This window comes from Malaclemys terrapin, chromosome 5 (genome assembly GCF_027887155.1).
Source record: "Malaclemys terrapin pileata isolate rMalTer1 chromosome 5, rMalTer1.hap1, whole genome shotgun sequence".
Taxonomy (NCBI): domain Eukaryota; kingdom Metazoa; phylum Chordata; order Testudines; family Emydidae; genus Malaclemys; species Malaclemys terrapin.
In genome coordinates this window covers 79,083,615-79,097,508 of record NC_071509.1, presented here as the reverse complement: position 1 = coordinate 79,097,508, position 13,894 = coordinate 79,083,615, and the positions used below count along the sequence as shown (strand labels likewise).

The following is a 13,894-nucleotide window of genomic DNA, read 5'->3' as shown; positions in this document are numbered from 1 at the left end:
GCAGCATGGCTGATGCTTGAAAGCTAATGAAGACCAGTTCAGGTTAGACCACTTTAATTTCTAAAGTCATAAACAAGGGGTATCTGTAAATTTTCTTGTTAATATTCTACTGAGAGAGACTCAGAAGTTACTGTCTGCTACAGCAGTGTAATAAGGGGCAGCAAGGAGCCCATATAACAAGCAGGAAAAATTGTTTGTAGATAATTATCTAGCTCTTTTGGAGATGAAGTGGTGAGCATGAAATGCTCAATATATACTTGAATCTTTTTTTGGCTTATTTTTATTATGAATATGTGAATGGCCTGAGAAAGCTAAGCAAGGAAGATACTAACTAGACTTACTCTTAGAATACTTCAAAATGCAGAATAATAATAAAAAATGTAACTGGAGGTAATGAGGGGAAGATCTAGTTATCGTAATCCCCAGTATTGTATTTTGATATACACAGCTCTTAGACGTATGTATGGTAGATTGTGTGTTTTGATCAGCAACCATTAAAAATACTTACCAGTAGTTCACAGCACTAATTTTCAAGTACACACTGCTTGTGAAAATCCAGTGTTAGGGCTTCAGAGAATGATAGTTAAGCTTTTGTACATCAAATGGAATAATTACAAATATCTGTTTATATTACATTTTTAGTTTGATACTTTAGAACAATTTTTAATAAACATCTACAACAAAAATGTATATGGAATGACTATAAATAAAATCAATTAAAACGACATATTTTTCTTCACTGCGTCTTTTTAAAATTAGTGTCTTTTTACTCTAAATAATAGGTGTAATAAGTTACGTTTACAATGTTTTTTTAAACCCTACTTACAAATATTCTAGAGAATGCTGTTTATGCACCTGCTGATAGTGTGTTGCTGCTTGTTCTTTTTATGAACTGTTCATTGTTACGTAGCCTTCATTCCAATGGCACTCTTAATTAAAGTTCACAAATGCACTATGATTTCAGAAAAAATTAAAACCAAATCTGTTTAGGGGGAAAAAACCCTGTAAGTGTTTGGTGATATGTTCATCTTTCTATAATTATCAATATAGTAAAAGTGGGCTTTTTGGAACAATTTAGGGAGTTACACATTATAAAAAATTGGGTTATCTATTGGAATAATGTTCGTACAATGTTCTTAGCATTTCTAGGTAGTGGCGCTTTTCTCAAGTTTGTGTTGCTTGTGATGAATACGCTTACATTCCAGTGCTGAGAAATAATGTTCCTTAGAGGAGTTAGACTGATGTGAAAAATGGAATGTGGAGGCCCCTGGCAAGGGAACAGTATTGAATACAGGAGAGACTTCTGTGGTCAGCTACTGTCTTCTTTCCTGACAACCCTAAAAAGTGTATGTACCAGCTTCTAAATAGCATGTAGCAAATGAAGGTGAGTTGTCCTGTCTGCCCAAGTTTTTGACTGTCTGCACATCTGAGTTTTCTTAAAAAAAAATTAGTTAGTTGTGTCTGGTAATTGCAGGTCTTCTGGTTAACTAGGAAAGATGTGTGAAATTCTTTTTGTGGGATCACATAGTCTCGAGGGAACAGAAATATAAAATTTTGTAGAAAACTATAATTTTGTCCTTCATTTCTAGTGTTTGGTTGGAAGATTTTAAGAGCTAATATTTGATGTTCTTGCATTAATATTTATTGTTATAATAAGAAATTTATCATGGAGGTTTGACTGAAGTTCCATAATGTTTTCTAAAGACTTATTTAGAAAAAGTTTATTCATACAGAAAGTTATGTTTCATTTTAAACATACTGTATAACTTTGGAAATAGCATGGCCAAAACTTGTTTAGAGAGCAATTAATATTGAGTCATTTTAATTTTTTTTCCCTTTAAGAATATCCTTTTTACACATCACTATATTTAACTGGGATTTGATTGTAAAGTAGGTGCCTGTAGCTAATACAAGTTTTGTTGATAAGGGCCTTTTTGGTTTCTGAAACGGTTACAAATATTTAAATAACGGGGGTGAAATTCTCACACCCATTCTAGCCTCTTCATGCTGGGTAAAAGAGCTTGAGCAGTATAAAGGGACTGTCAGGAGGAGTTCCCCTAGACTAAAGCAGTGGTCGCCAAACTTTTTCTGTCATGCTCCGCCCTTACCCTTAATGGGATCTGACCCCCTACTCCTGGGAGCCACAGCCACGAGCAGGGCCCACGGGTGGGAGTGGGGCCAGGGCTGAGACAGAGCGGAGCTGGTGGTGCTCCCTCCTCGCCCCCCCCCCCCGGGGCTGGTCTGGGCCCCACAACGCCCTCCTAGGGAGGCGTGCCCCACAGTTTGGGGACCATTGACCTAGAGGAAGACAGCTGGAAGGCTGCCCCTCCAAGTATGTACAAGCCCTTCTGTTGGCAGTAGCACTGTGTTCATCAGCGGCATGTAGCATGCAGCGCGCTAGGGATTATAGGTGGGTCTGCCCTATGGTTGCTGTAATTTAGGCCCCTACAGCAGTTACGATGAGGATTTCTTCAGTCTCTGGGGCAGCCCAGGGTTGGGAGAACGTAAAGGTGGCTAAATACTGTCTTCGACTTGCCTTTCCTTAGGCTGAGAGTCTGTTTTCTATTGAGCATATTTGAAAATGAGTTATTTTAGGAACGAAAAGTTTTTATACGTCGTAGGTAGGAAGAGATGCTTTTTAGCTTTTAATCACTTCAGTCCATGTTACATGTTATCACATGTGCGTGAATGATACAGTATAACCAAATGCAAAGTAGCATTATGCAAAAGTCTCTACAGCAGGAATTGAAAGAACTCTGTGTTTCAGTTTTAAACAAAAGAATGCTGTTTGGGTCTCTGGCTCCCTAGCAACAGCAGAGGATGAAACTCCATCTACCAGCAGCCTTATCATTCTATGTTGGGAGGAGGAAGGGAATAAATTAATGTTGAATCTCTAGTCTGTAAGAGCTAATCTCTAATTTTCCCCTTAATTTTCTCCAGCTAGCCAGGAAACCAAAGGACTGCACAAGACAGGTATCTAGTGATAGACCCTCTGGTAAAGGGGTTAACCTGCTGGATACCTGTATTCTGTCAAAATTTGACCTGCCTGGTGATTAGGGTCTCTTGCGGAGGGTTTTTTCCTAGCATTTTACATAAGGCTTCATTAGATATTATAATCAGCTCAAGGGAGCGCCGATTATGAGAGTTGCCTCTATTGCTTGACAATGTATATGAATAACGGTATCTTTTAGGCTGAATTTTTAAAGTCCTATTCACTAATGTTCAATTAAGACAAGCTTGTTTTGGTCTTTTCCAATTTCTTTGATTGCAATTATTTCTTCAAGGTGCAACATATCTGTCTTCCGTCATTCCTTCTGTGTGTTACTCCTTGTTGGAGACAGCCGGATCAGGGCATGGGAGTCAGGAGATTTGAGTTCTGTTCTTGTCAATGTCACAGCAAGTCAGTGGTTATAGTCAAGATACTTAATCTTCCTTTTGCCATCGTTTACTCATCTCTTGCATACAGTACTTCATAGAGACAATGTAAAGCATGTTTCGGGCTTACGAAGTACTTTGAGGTCTTTGGATGAAAGATTATGATTGCTGTTGAGTCTTTGGGTTAAGTTTACTGGCAAGAGCAACAAGGGTGATGTTGTGATGGGCATGTGACAGGTTGGATCACAGCTCCCCTTGGGAGCTGCCACCCGACATGCCAAGACTACTTCTATCCCTGTTTTCCCTGCCAGCTCAGGACTCCAGCACCCTGTCTTGCTGAGCCAGACACTCCCGTCTGCTCCATCACAGACCCAGTGTCTGAATTACCTGCCCCAAAGTGTGCTTGTCTTTAGCACTCAGATGCCCAACTCCCAATGGGGTCTAAACCCAAATAAATCTGTTTTACCCTGTATAAAGCTTATGCAGGGTAAACTCATAAATTGTTCGCCCTCTATAACACTGATAGAGAGAGATGCACAGTTGTTTGCTCCCCAGGTATTAATACATACTCTGAGTTAATTAATAAGTAAAAAGTGATTTTATTAAATATAGAAAGTAGGATTTAAGTGGTTCCAAGTAGTAACAGACAGAACAAAGTAAGTCACCAAGCAAAATAAAATAAAATGTGCAAATCTGTCTAATCAAACTGAATACAGATAATCGCATCCTCAGAGATGCTTTAGTAAGTTTTTTCCTCAGACTGGACACCTTCCAGGCCGGGGCACAATTCTTTCCCCTGGTACAGCTCTTGTTCCAGCACAGGTGGTAGCTAGGGTATTCTTCATGATGGCTCCTCTCTCTCTCTGTTCTGTTCCACCCCTTTATATATCTTTTGCATAAGGCCTTTGTCCTTCTGGATTTCCATCCCCCTCACTGGAAAAGAACCAGGTTAAAAATGGATTCCAGTTCAGGTGACAAGATCACATGTCACTGCAAGACTTCATTACCCAGTTGCCAGCACACACACACACATACAGGAAGACTCACAGGTAAAACACAGCCATCTGCAGACAATGGTCCTGGGAATCATCAGGATTCCAAACCACAATTAATGGCCCACACTTTGCATAATTACAACAGACCCTCAGAGTTATATTTTATATTTCTAGTTTTAGATAGAAGAGTGGTACATTTATACAAATAGGATGATCACACTCAGTAGATTATAAGCTTTGTAATGATACTTTACAAGAGACCTTTTGCATGAAGCATATCCCAGTTACATTATATTCACTTCTTATCATACTTTTATAAAACCATATAGACTGCAGTGTCACAGGGTGTTTGCTATAGACCACCAAACCAGGAGGATGAGGTAGGTGAGGCTTTCTTTGGACAATTAACAGAAGTTTCCAGATCACAGGTCCTGGTTCTCATGGGGGACTTCAATCACCCTGACATCTGCTGGGAGAGCAATACAGCACTGCACAGACAATCCAGGAAGTTTTTGGAGAATGTTGGGGACAACTTCCAGGTGCAAGTGCTGGAGGAACTGACTAGGGGCCGTGCACCTCTTGAGCTGCTGCTCACAAACAGAGAAGAATTGGTAGGGAAGTAGAAGTGGGTGGCAACCTCGGCAGCAGTGACCATGAGATGGTTGAGTTCAGGATCCTAACAAAAGGAAGAAAGGAGAGCAGCAGAATATGGATCCTGTACTTCAGAAAAGCAGACTTTGACTTCCTTGGGGAACTGATGGGCAGGCTCTCCTGAGAGGCTAATATAAGGGCGAAAGGAGTCCAGGAGAGCTGGCTGTATTTTAAAGCCTTATTGTGGGCGCATGAAGAAACCATCCCAATGTGCAGAAAGAAGCCAAGCTGGTCACCTGCCATATTTGCTATCAAGAGAGAAATCTTCAGTGAGCTTAATCACAAAAAGGAAGCTTACAAGAAGTGGAAATTTTGACAGATGATTAGAGAGGAGTATAAAAATATTGCTCGAACAAGCAGAGGTGTAATCAGGAAGGCCAAAGCACAATTGGAGTTGCAGCTAGCAAGGATGTGAAGGGTAACAAGAAGGGTTTCTACAGGTGTGTTACCAACAAGAAGATGGTCAGGGAAAGTGTGGGACCCTTACTGAATGGGGGAGGCAACTTAGTGACAGACGATGTGTAAAAAGCTGAAGTACTCAATGCTTTTTTTTGCCTTGGTCTTCACAGACAAGGTCAGCCCCAAGACTGCTGCACTGGGCAGCCCAGTATGGGGAGGAGGTGAGCAGCCCTCAGTGGTGAAAGAACAGGTTAAGGACTATTTAGAAAAGCTGGACATGCACAAGTCCATGGGGCTAGATGCAATGCATCCAAGGGTGCTGAGGGAGTTGGCGGATGTGATTGCAGAGCCATTGGCCATTATCTTTGAAAACTCGTGGTGATTGGGGGAGGTCCTAGATGATTGGAAGAAGGCAAATATAGTGCCCATCTTTAAAAAAGGGAAGAAGGAGAATCCGGAGAACTACAGACTGGTCAGCCTCACCTCAGTCCCTGGAAAAATCACGGAGCAGGTCCTCAAGGAATCCATTTTGAAGCACTTGGAGGAGAGGATTGTGATCTGGAACAGTCAACATGGATTCACCAAGAGTGAGTCATGCCTGACCAACCTGATTGCCTTCTATGATGAGATAACTGGCTCTGTGGATATGGTGGATGTGATATACCTTGACTTTAGCAAAGCTTTTGATACAGTCTCCCACAGTATTCTTGCCAGCAAGTTAAAAAAAAGTATGGATTGGATGAATGGACTGTAAGGTGGATAGTAAGCTAGTTAGATCTTCAGGCTTAACAGGTAGTGATCAATGGCTTTATGTCTATTTGGCAGCTGGTATCAAGCGGAGTGCCCCAGGGATCAGTCCTGGGGCCGTTTTTCTTCAACGTCTTCATTTATGATCTGGATGGTGGGAGGGATTTACACCCTCAGCAAGTTCACAGAAGACACTAAGCTGGCGGGGGGAGAGGTAGATATGCTGCAGGGTAGGGATAGGGTCCAGAGTGTCCTAAACAAATTGGAGGATTGGGCCAAAAGAAATCTGAGAAGGTTCAACAAGGACAAGGGCGGAGTCCTGCACTTAGGATGGAAGAATCCCATGTACTGCTACAAGCTGGGGACCGACTGGCTAAGCGGCAGATCTGCAGAAAAGGACCTGGGGATTACGGTGGATGAGATGCTGGATATGAGTGAACAGTGTGCCCTTGTTGCCAGAAGGCTAATGGCATATTGGGCTGCATTAGTAGGAGCATTGCCAACAGATTGAGGGGAAGTGATTATTCCCCTGTATTTGGCACTGAGGCCACATCTGGAGTATTGCATCCAGTTTTGGGCCCCCCACTACAAAAAGGATGTGGACAAATTTGAGAGAGCAACGAAAATGATTAGGCAGCTGGGGCACATGACTTACAAGGAGAGGCTGAGGGAATTGTTCTTATTTAGTCTGCAGAAGAGAAGAGTGAGGGGGGATTTGATAACAGCCTTCAACTACCTGAAGGGGGTTCCAAAGAGGATGGAGCTAGGGTGTTCTCAGTGGTGACAGATGACAGAACAAGGAGCAATGGTCTCAAGTTGCAGTGGGGGAGGTCTAGGTTGGATATTAGGAAGAACTATTTCACTAGGAGGGTTGTGAAGCACTGGAATGGGTTATCTAGGGAGGTGGTGGAATCTCCATCCTTAAAGGCTTTTAAGGCCCAGCTTGACAAAGCCCTAGCTGAGATGATTTAGTTGGTGTTGGTCCTGCTTTGAGCAAGGGTTTGGACTAGATGCCCTCCGGAGAACTTTTCCAACCCTAATCTTTGTATGTAGGGCTGTCAAGCGATTAAAAAATTAATTGCACTGTTAAACAATAATAGAATACCATTTATTTAAATATTTTTGGATGTTTTCTAAATTTTCAAGTATATTGATTTCAGTTACAACACAAATACAAAGTGTACAGTTCTCCCTTTATATTTATTTTTATTACAAATATTTGTACTGTAAAAAACAAAAGTAGTATTTTTCAATTCACCTCATACAAGTACTGGAGTGCAATCTCTTTATCATGAAAGTTGAACTTACAAATGTAGACTTATGTACAAAAAATAACTGCATTCAAAAATAAAACAGTCCCTACAAGTCCACTCAGTCCAACTTCAGCCAATTGCTCAGACAAACAAGTTTGGTTTCAATTTGCAGGAGCTAATGCTGCCCGCTTCTTATTTACAACGTCACCTGAAAGTAAGAACAGGCATTCTCATGGCACTGTTGTAGCTGGGGTTGCAAGATATTTACATGCCAGATGCACTTCCCTTCGTCTTCAACCATCATTCCATAGGACATGCGTCCATGCTGATGATGGGTTCTGCTCAATAATGATCAAAAGCAGTGCTGGCTGATTGCATGTTCATTTTCATCATCTGAGTCAGATGCCACCAGTAGAAGGTTGATTTTCTTTTTTGATGGTTCGGGTTCTGTAATTTCCGCATTGGAGTGTTGGTCTTTTAAGACTTCTGAAAGCATGCTCCACAACTCGTTCCTCTCAGATTTTGGAAGGCACTTCAGATTCCTAAACCTTGGGTCAAGTGCTCTAGCTATTTTTAGAAATCTCACATTGGTATCTTCTTTGCATTTTGTCAAATCTGCAATGAAAGTATTTTTAAAACGAACATGTGCTGGGTCATCATCCGAGATTGCTATAACATGGAAATATATGGCAGAATGTGGGTAAAACAGAACAGGAGACATACAATTCTCCCCCAAGGAGTTCAGTCACAAATCTAATTAACGCATTATTATTTTTAACAAGCATCATCAGCATGGAAGCATGTCCTCTGGAATGGTGGCCAAAGCATGAAGGGGCATACGAATGTTTAGCATATCTGGCATGTAAATACCTGGCAACGCCTTCTACAAATGTGCCATGCAAACGCGTGTTCTCACTTTAAGGTGCCGTTGTAAATAAGAAGCAGGCAGCAGTATCTCCCATAAATATAAACAAACTTGTTTGTCTTAGCGATTGGCTGAACAAGAAGTAGGACTGAGTGGACTTGTAGCCTCTAAAGTTTGACATTGTTTTGGTTTTGAGTGCAGTTATGAAACAGACAAACAAAAGAAAGAAATCTACATTTTTAAGTTACACTTTCATGATAAAGAGATTATACTATAGTACTTGTATGAGGTGAATTGAAAAATATTATTTTTCATTTAACATTTTTACAGTGCAAATATTTGTAATAAAAATAATATAAAGTGAGCTCTGTACTCTTTGTATTCTGTGTTGTAACAGAAATCAATATATTTGAAAATCATCCAAAATATTTAATACATTTCAATTGGTATTCAATTGTTTAACAGTGTGATTAATCGCAATTAACTTTTTTAATTGCCATTAATTTTTTTGTGTTAATCATGTGAGTTAACTGTGATTAATGGATAGCCTTAATTCTATTATATTTAAGTGCCAGGGTATATCCCCTGTTGCTTATAGGAATGTGAGTAATTCAGTACGTTTTAACTGTATACATGCTAATGATAATTCATAAGTGCAACGGCGAAACTTTGGTAAATATACTGGTGGTCAATTTCTAACATCCTATCCTATTATTAGTAGGATATTGTGCCTTTTAAGAACTGGAAATTTTTTCACAAGTGTTGATTCAATGCATGCTTTCTGCCTTAATGCATTGACTGTTTGCTCCCTTGTGCTGCGAGTTAAAGCCCTTGCAGGTAATTCAGACTTGTGGTAAGTAAACAGGAGTGAGTTTTGGAATGTGTTGTCGTCTTGTATTTGCTTTCCTAAAACTTGAAAATTAGACGAGGGTGATGTCAGGCCAAATTCAGTGGTTGAGAACTAAAAGCTCCTGTCCATAAGAGACAGCAAAAAAACTCCAGAAGAAGAGGGGCAAGAGTGGAGTGGAAAGGCAAGTATTTGTTTCACTTTCTGGTGTATTCAAAAATCTTACTTCAAGGTTGTGTTAAAAAACCTAGTGACAAGAACAGATTTCTCACCTAGAGTAAAAACTGTACTGTTAGAAATCAATCTTTTTGGGGTATCATAGGGAAACATAGAGATCTTACCTTGATTGATTTTTCCAGTTAGGATACAAATTTACATTCTTGCCACCACGTCTTGTTTACAATCAAGTGGTGGTTGATTAGGTGTGGTTTTTTTTTTTTTTGGTCCTGAGATTTTTTTTATGTAGCTGATTTGGTTATTGGTGTTTGTGATGACAAAAAAATCAAATAGTTTAGATTCTAAAGGCATTTTTCAAAGAATTAATGAAGCAATGGTTTAATTTTCCCTTCTCCCTTTAAAGGTAGCTGCAATTTGATTAAAATTCAAGAATGTGTTGATGAGTAAGGCAGCACACATTCTTTTAGTATTCAGTAATAGAAGAATGCTTATCTTTGCCTCTGGAAACTTGTGCAACTTATTGAGCAGATTTTAGATTTTTTTATTATTGAATCTTTAAAAAGGCTCAATATTTTGTAAAATCCTTGTCTATTGTAAAAATCTCATGTACCATTAAATATGTACATTGTTATGGTGAAGGAGCACAGCTGGTATTGCTTTTCAATATTTGACTGCCTTCTTTGCAAGTTATTGAAATGCTGTTATGCATGAATCACCACTTGGACGACAAGTGACATTTTTCATTCTTTACTAATCACCCTGCAGGGTGGGAGGGTAGTAGTAGATTCACTAGAAATACCATTAAGAATGACATATTAAGTTCCTAGTTGGCCTCATTATGAAATTGAGAAAAATCAAGAAAGCATTACTTGGTATACGTGGGGTTTTGTTGTTGTTGTTTGTTTTTTAAATAAAACAGTAAATGATGCATAGCAGCATTATTGTGTAATAGATAAATAGGTACAATCTCAAAGTCTGGAATTACATTAGTAACTCTGTTTTTAAGGTTGGGACAGTAAGCTTGATTTTTGACATCCCTTTCCAAAAATGTCTTTAATCCTCATTTTCCCACTCAAATTTATGATACTCGTCTGACACGGCGAATGTTTATTAAAAATTTTGAGGTTTGTTGGATAAAACTGTTTTGATGAAAGAAGTACAATTTTTTTTTCAAGCTTTTGAAAAAAAGCCATCTTTACTACTTTGAGCACTACATTGTGTGTGTGTGTGTGTGTGTGTGTGTGTATATATATATAAATACACACACACACACACACACCTCTACCCCGATATAACGTGACCCGATATAACACAAATTCTGATATAACGTGGTAAAGCAGTGCTCTGGGGGGCGGGGCTGCGCACTCTGGCGGATCAAAGCAAGTTCGATATAACGCGGTTTCACCTATAACACGGTAAGATTTTTTTGGCTCCCGAGGACAGCGTTATATCGGGGTAGAGGTGTATGTATATAATTTGTCCAATGATTACTGTTTTATAGGAATTTCTTTGACACTCGTCATTGTAGTATTTAGTTACTTACAGTATATTTGTCAGTTTGGATAGTTAATTTTGTAGTTATTATACATACTATGCATTTTTAACTTGTAAGACCACCTCAAAAGTCTTGTCAGAGTGCACAACCTGAAAAAGGGAGTCAATATGTTGGAAAACTTTGTGGCTGGATCACTTTAGTTCAAGGACATCACCAGCAAAATATTTGATTTGAATATCAAGGACCAGGTCCTAGAATCTGGACAATTTCTTTCCATTGCAGGAATGTAGGAAGTGGAGCAGATGTCCTTATCTTTCCATATCCCTTCCCATAATCCTGGGGTCAAGCAGCAGGCAGAAAGGGTAAAGAGCAATTCTACTTCTGGCACAAACTGGATCAATGTTATCCCAGCTTGTAAAGGCTCCCAACAGCTGTTCCACTGTTCTAGGACTTGAGGACCTAATGGTGTTCCAGCCACTCCCCCTCCTATCTCAGAGTATCTCCTATCAGGGGCAGCATCAAGTTGACTATACCATCTATACGCTAGCCAGGAATTCCCCAATGGAAGGGGTCAGTCCCCAGGTTGTTCAAGCCAGTTTTCCAGTGGGTCCTAAGATCTTATACTATCTTGTGTTAATACATAGCATTCAGTGTATCTCTTTATACTATATCTGTAATTACAGCAAAATATATTATTGCTATCAGAGGTATAGCCATTTGCAATTTTATCACATTTCAGTGTAGTTTTTTTAAAAAAAATTTACATCTAACAATGTGTGAATATAATCTAACATTTTGACACCACGTGCAACTTTTAAGTCTTGTAGGATTTTGAGGTCTATCTATATGCTCCTATTCCTTTAAATGGGCAAATATTTAAACTATTTCTCATTACAGTCATACTCTGTTTTTTCTTGTAGACAGCAATGGAGAATCAACATATGACATTATTTTAAGGAAGGATATGTGGTAAAGAGCTGAATAGCTTTCTAACCCCATCCATTCAGCTATAAGAAGAATCTTTAAATGTAGCACATTATATTTAATTATAAAGCATATATAGGTGTTAGAAAGCCTCTTTGATATTGCTGGTATTTTTGTGCATTGTGACTTGGTTATTTGCATATATATCAATGTAACTGTTTCACATCTACAATTATTGCTACTACTATAGCTATCATAGTGCCTAGGAGCCCTCATTGTACTAGGTGCTGTACAAACAGTTCTTCCTAAATTCTATAAATCAAAAGTATATTGGCATTCTTTTTATCAGTTAATCAAAGGGGGGAAATCTGCACAAAAATTTTGCTCTGGGCATGTATGTATTTTTTTAGTCTTTTTAAGTGTCTGGGGAGAGTTTTTAAATACTTTCTTGAGTTGTATTACAGTTTTGATTTTGTTCTGATTAGGTGTTTTTCTTCCTCAGTTTTGGCAAGCGTTCTGCAGGAAGCTTCAGGCGTGGCTGTGAATGCATTGTTTTAGAGCCATCTGAAATGATTGTGGTAAGATTGTGGTGCCCATTTCTTTCAAACAGTATTTTTTCAAATTAAATTACACTTTCAAGTTCTCATTAAGCATAGACAAAATTAGGTAACGCTTGAAATTACTTTGAATTGTCTATACTATACTCAGTTTAAGGTAGTACTAAATTTAGTGTGTGTGGTTTTTCTTTTTTTAATTTAATGCCCTAGTTTGCAATCATAATACATAGCACAAAAGTTGGAAACACCATTAAATTAAATGAATGAAATAAACCTTTCAATAAAGATAAACTGCAAGTTTAAAAAAGTCTATTTAAAAAATGCCTGTAAGGATAAGACAATCATATTTGAAGTAGAGATGACAACTATGATTATCCACGAGTATTTATGACATGATAATTAAGCATCTTTGTTTAAAATTGATAAACTAAGTTTAGTTTAAGAATTAACAGTTGATGATTAAATTCTGTTTTATTCCAGACATGTAAGGCTTGAGAATGCAGTTTAGGGATTTTTTTTACTATTATAGTTAAAATTTTGTCGTCATTACTAGTGTAAAGACATATTTGTCATTTAGAACACCTGCTGTGGTCCAGTGCAGAATAGCTTTATTCCCCAGAGAGTTCTCAAATTCAACAGTTCTATCAGTGTCATAGGGCACATCATCCAAACAGATATACCTCCATGACAGGAGAGATTAAATACTTTTGCTCTCTTTCTGAAGGACGTGGTATTCAGACAATACAGACATAATCACCATATAGCCATACACCAAATTATCCAAGCACCATATTATCCAAATGCAGGGCAAATCATATTCAATTGCTGAAAATAATGCCATCTGTATTTACTGGAGATGTTTTAGAAATCAGGATTAGTGAATTAGGCGGTATTGTAGAAGATGTGAGTTATTCATACCTGCAGTATATCATAGAATCATAGGACTGGAAAGGACCTCGAGAGGTCTTCTAATCCAGTTCCCTGCACTCAAGGCAGGACTAAGTATTAGAACATCCCTGAGGTTATTGTCTAATCTGCTCTTAAAAATCTCCAAGGATAGAGGTCCAAATGGCCTGACTTCTAGAAGCATTAAAGAATAGCTTTCACACAAAGTGTAACTTTCTAACTTATTTAAAATGTATATCCATTAGTCTTCAGGTTTTTTAAATTCTTTGCCACTTTCACTCTAAATCAGGGGTCTCAAACTTAATTTACCTTAGGGCCAGTGCCAGTCCTCAAATCCTCCCAGCGGGCCAATAATATCACTCATGTCACCCAGAAACCCCCCCCCCCCAACTCTGCACCCCACCTGCCTAAGGCTCTGGGAGGGAGTTTGGGTGGGGGAAGAGGTCTGGGGTAGGGGTCCAGGCTCTGGGAGGGAATTTGGGTGCAGAAGGGGTGAGAGGTTGTGCTCTGGGAGGAGGTTTGGGTGGGGGAGGGGCCTGGGGTGCAGAATGGAGTTTGGGTGCAGGCTCTGGGCTGGGGTAGGGAGTGGGGTTGCACGCTCTGGGAGGGAGTTGGAGGCGGGAGGAGGTGTGTGGGAAGGGGGAGGGGGTGCAGGCTCTGGGAGAGGGTTGGGGGATGTGGCGTTTACCTGGGGCTCCAACGC

The 13,894-nt window shown here is 39.3% G+C and overlaps 1 protein-coding gene across 7 annotated transcripts in view; it reads left to right on the top strand.

The window, feature by feature from the left end:
• The window catches only part of RAPGEF2 (Rap guanine nucleotide exchange factor 2), a 335,598-nt gene that overhangs the window by 166,478 nt on the left and 155,226 nt on the right, over positions 1-13,894 (top strand). For all 7 annotated transcript variants that reach the window (XM_054030402.1, XM_054030403.1, XM_054030406.1 and 4 more), the window contains one exon: positions 12,231-12,306. In XM_054030402.1, coding sequence (XP_053886377.1) covers positions 12,231-12,306 — 76 coding nt within the window. The remainder of the gene's footprint in view (positions 1-12,230; positions 12,307-13,894) is intronic.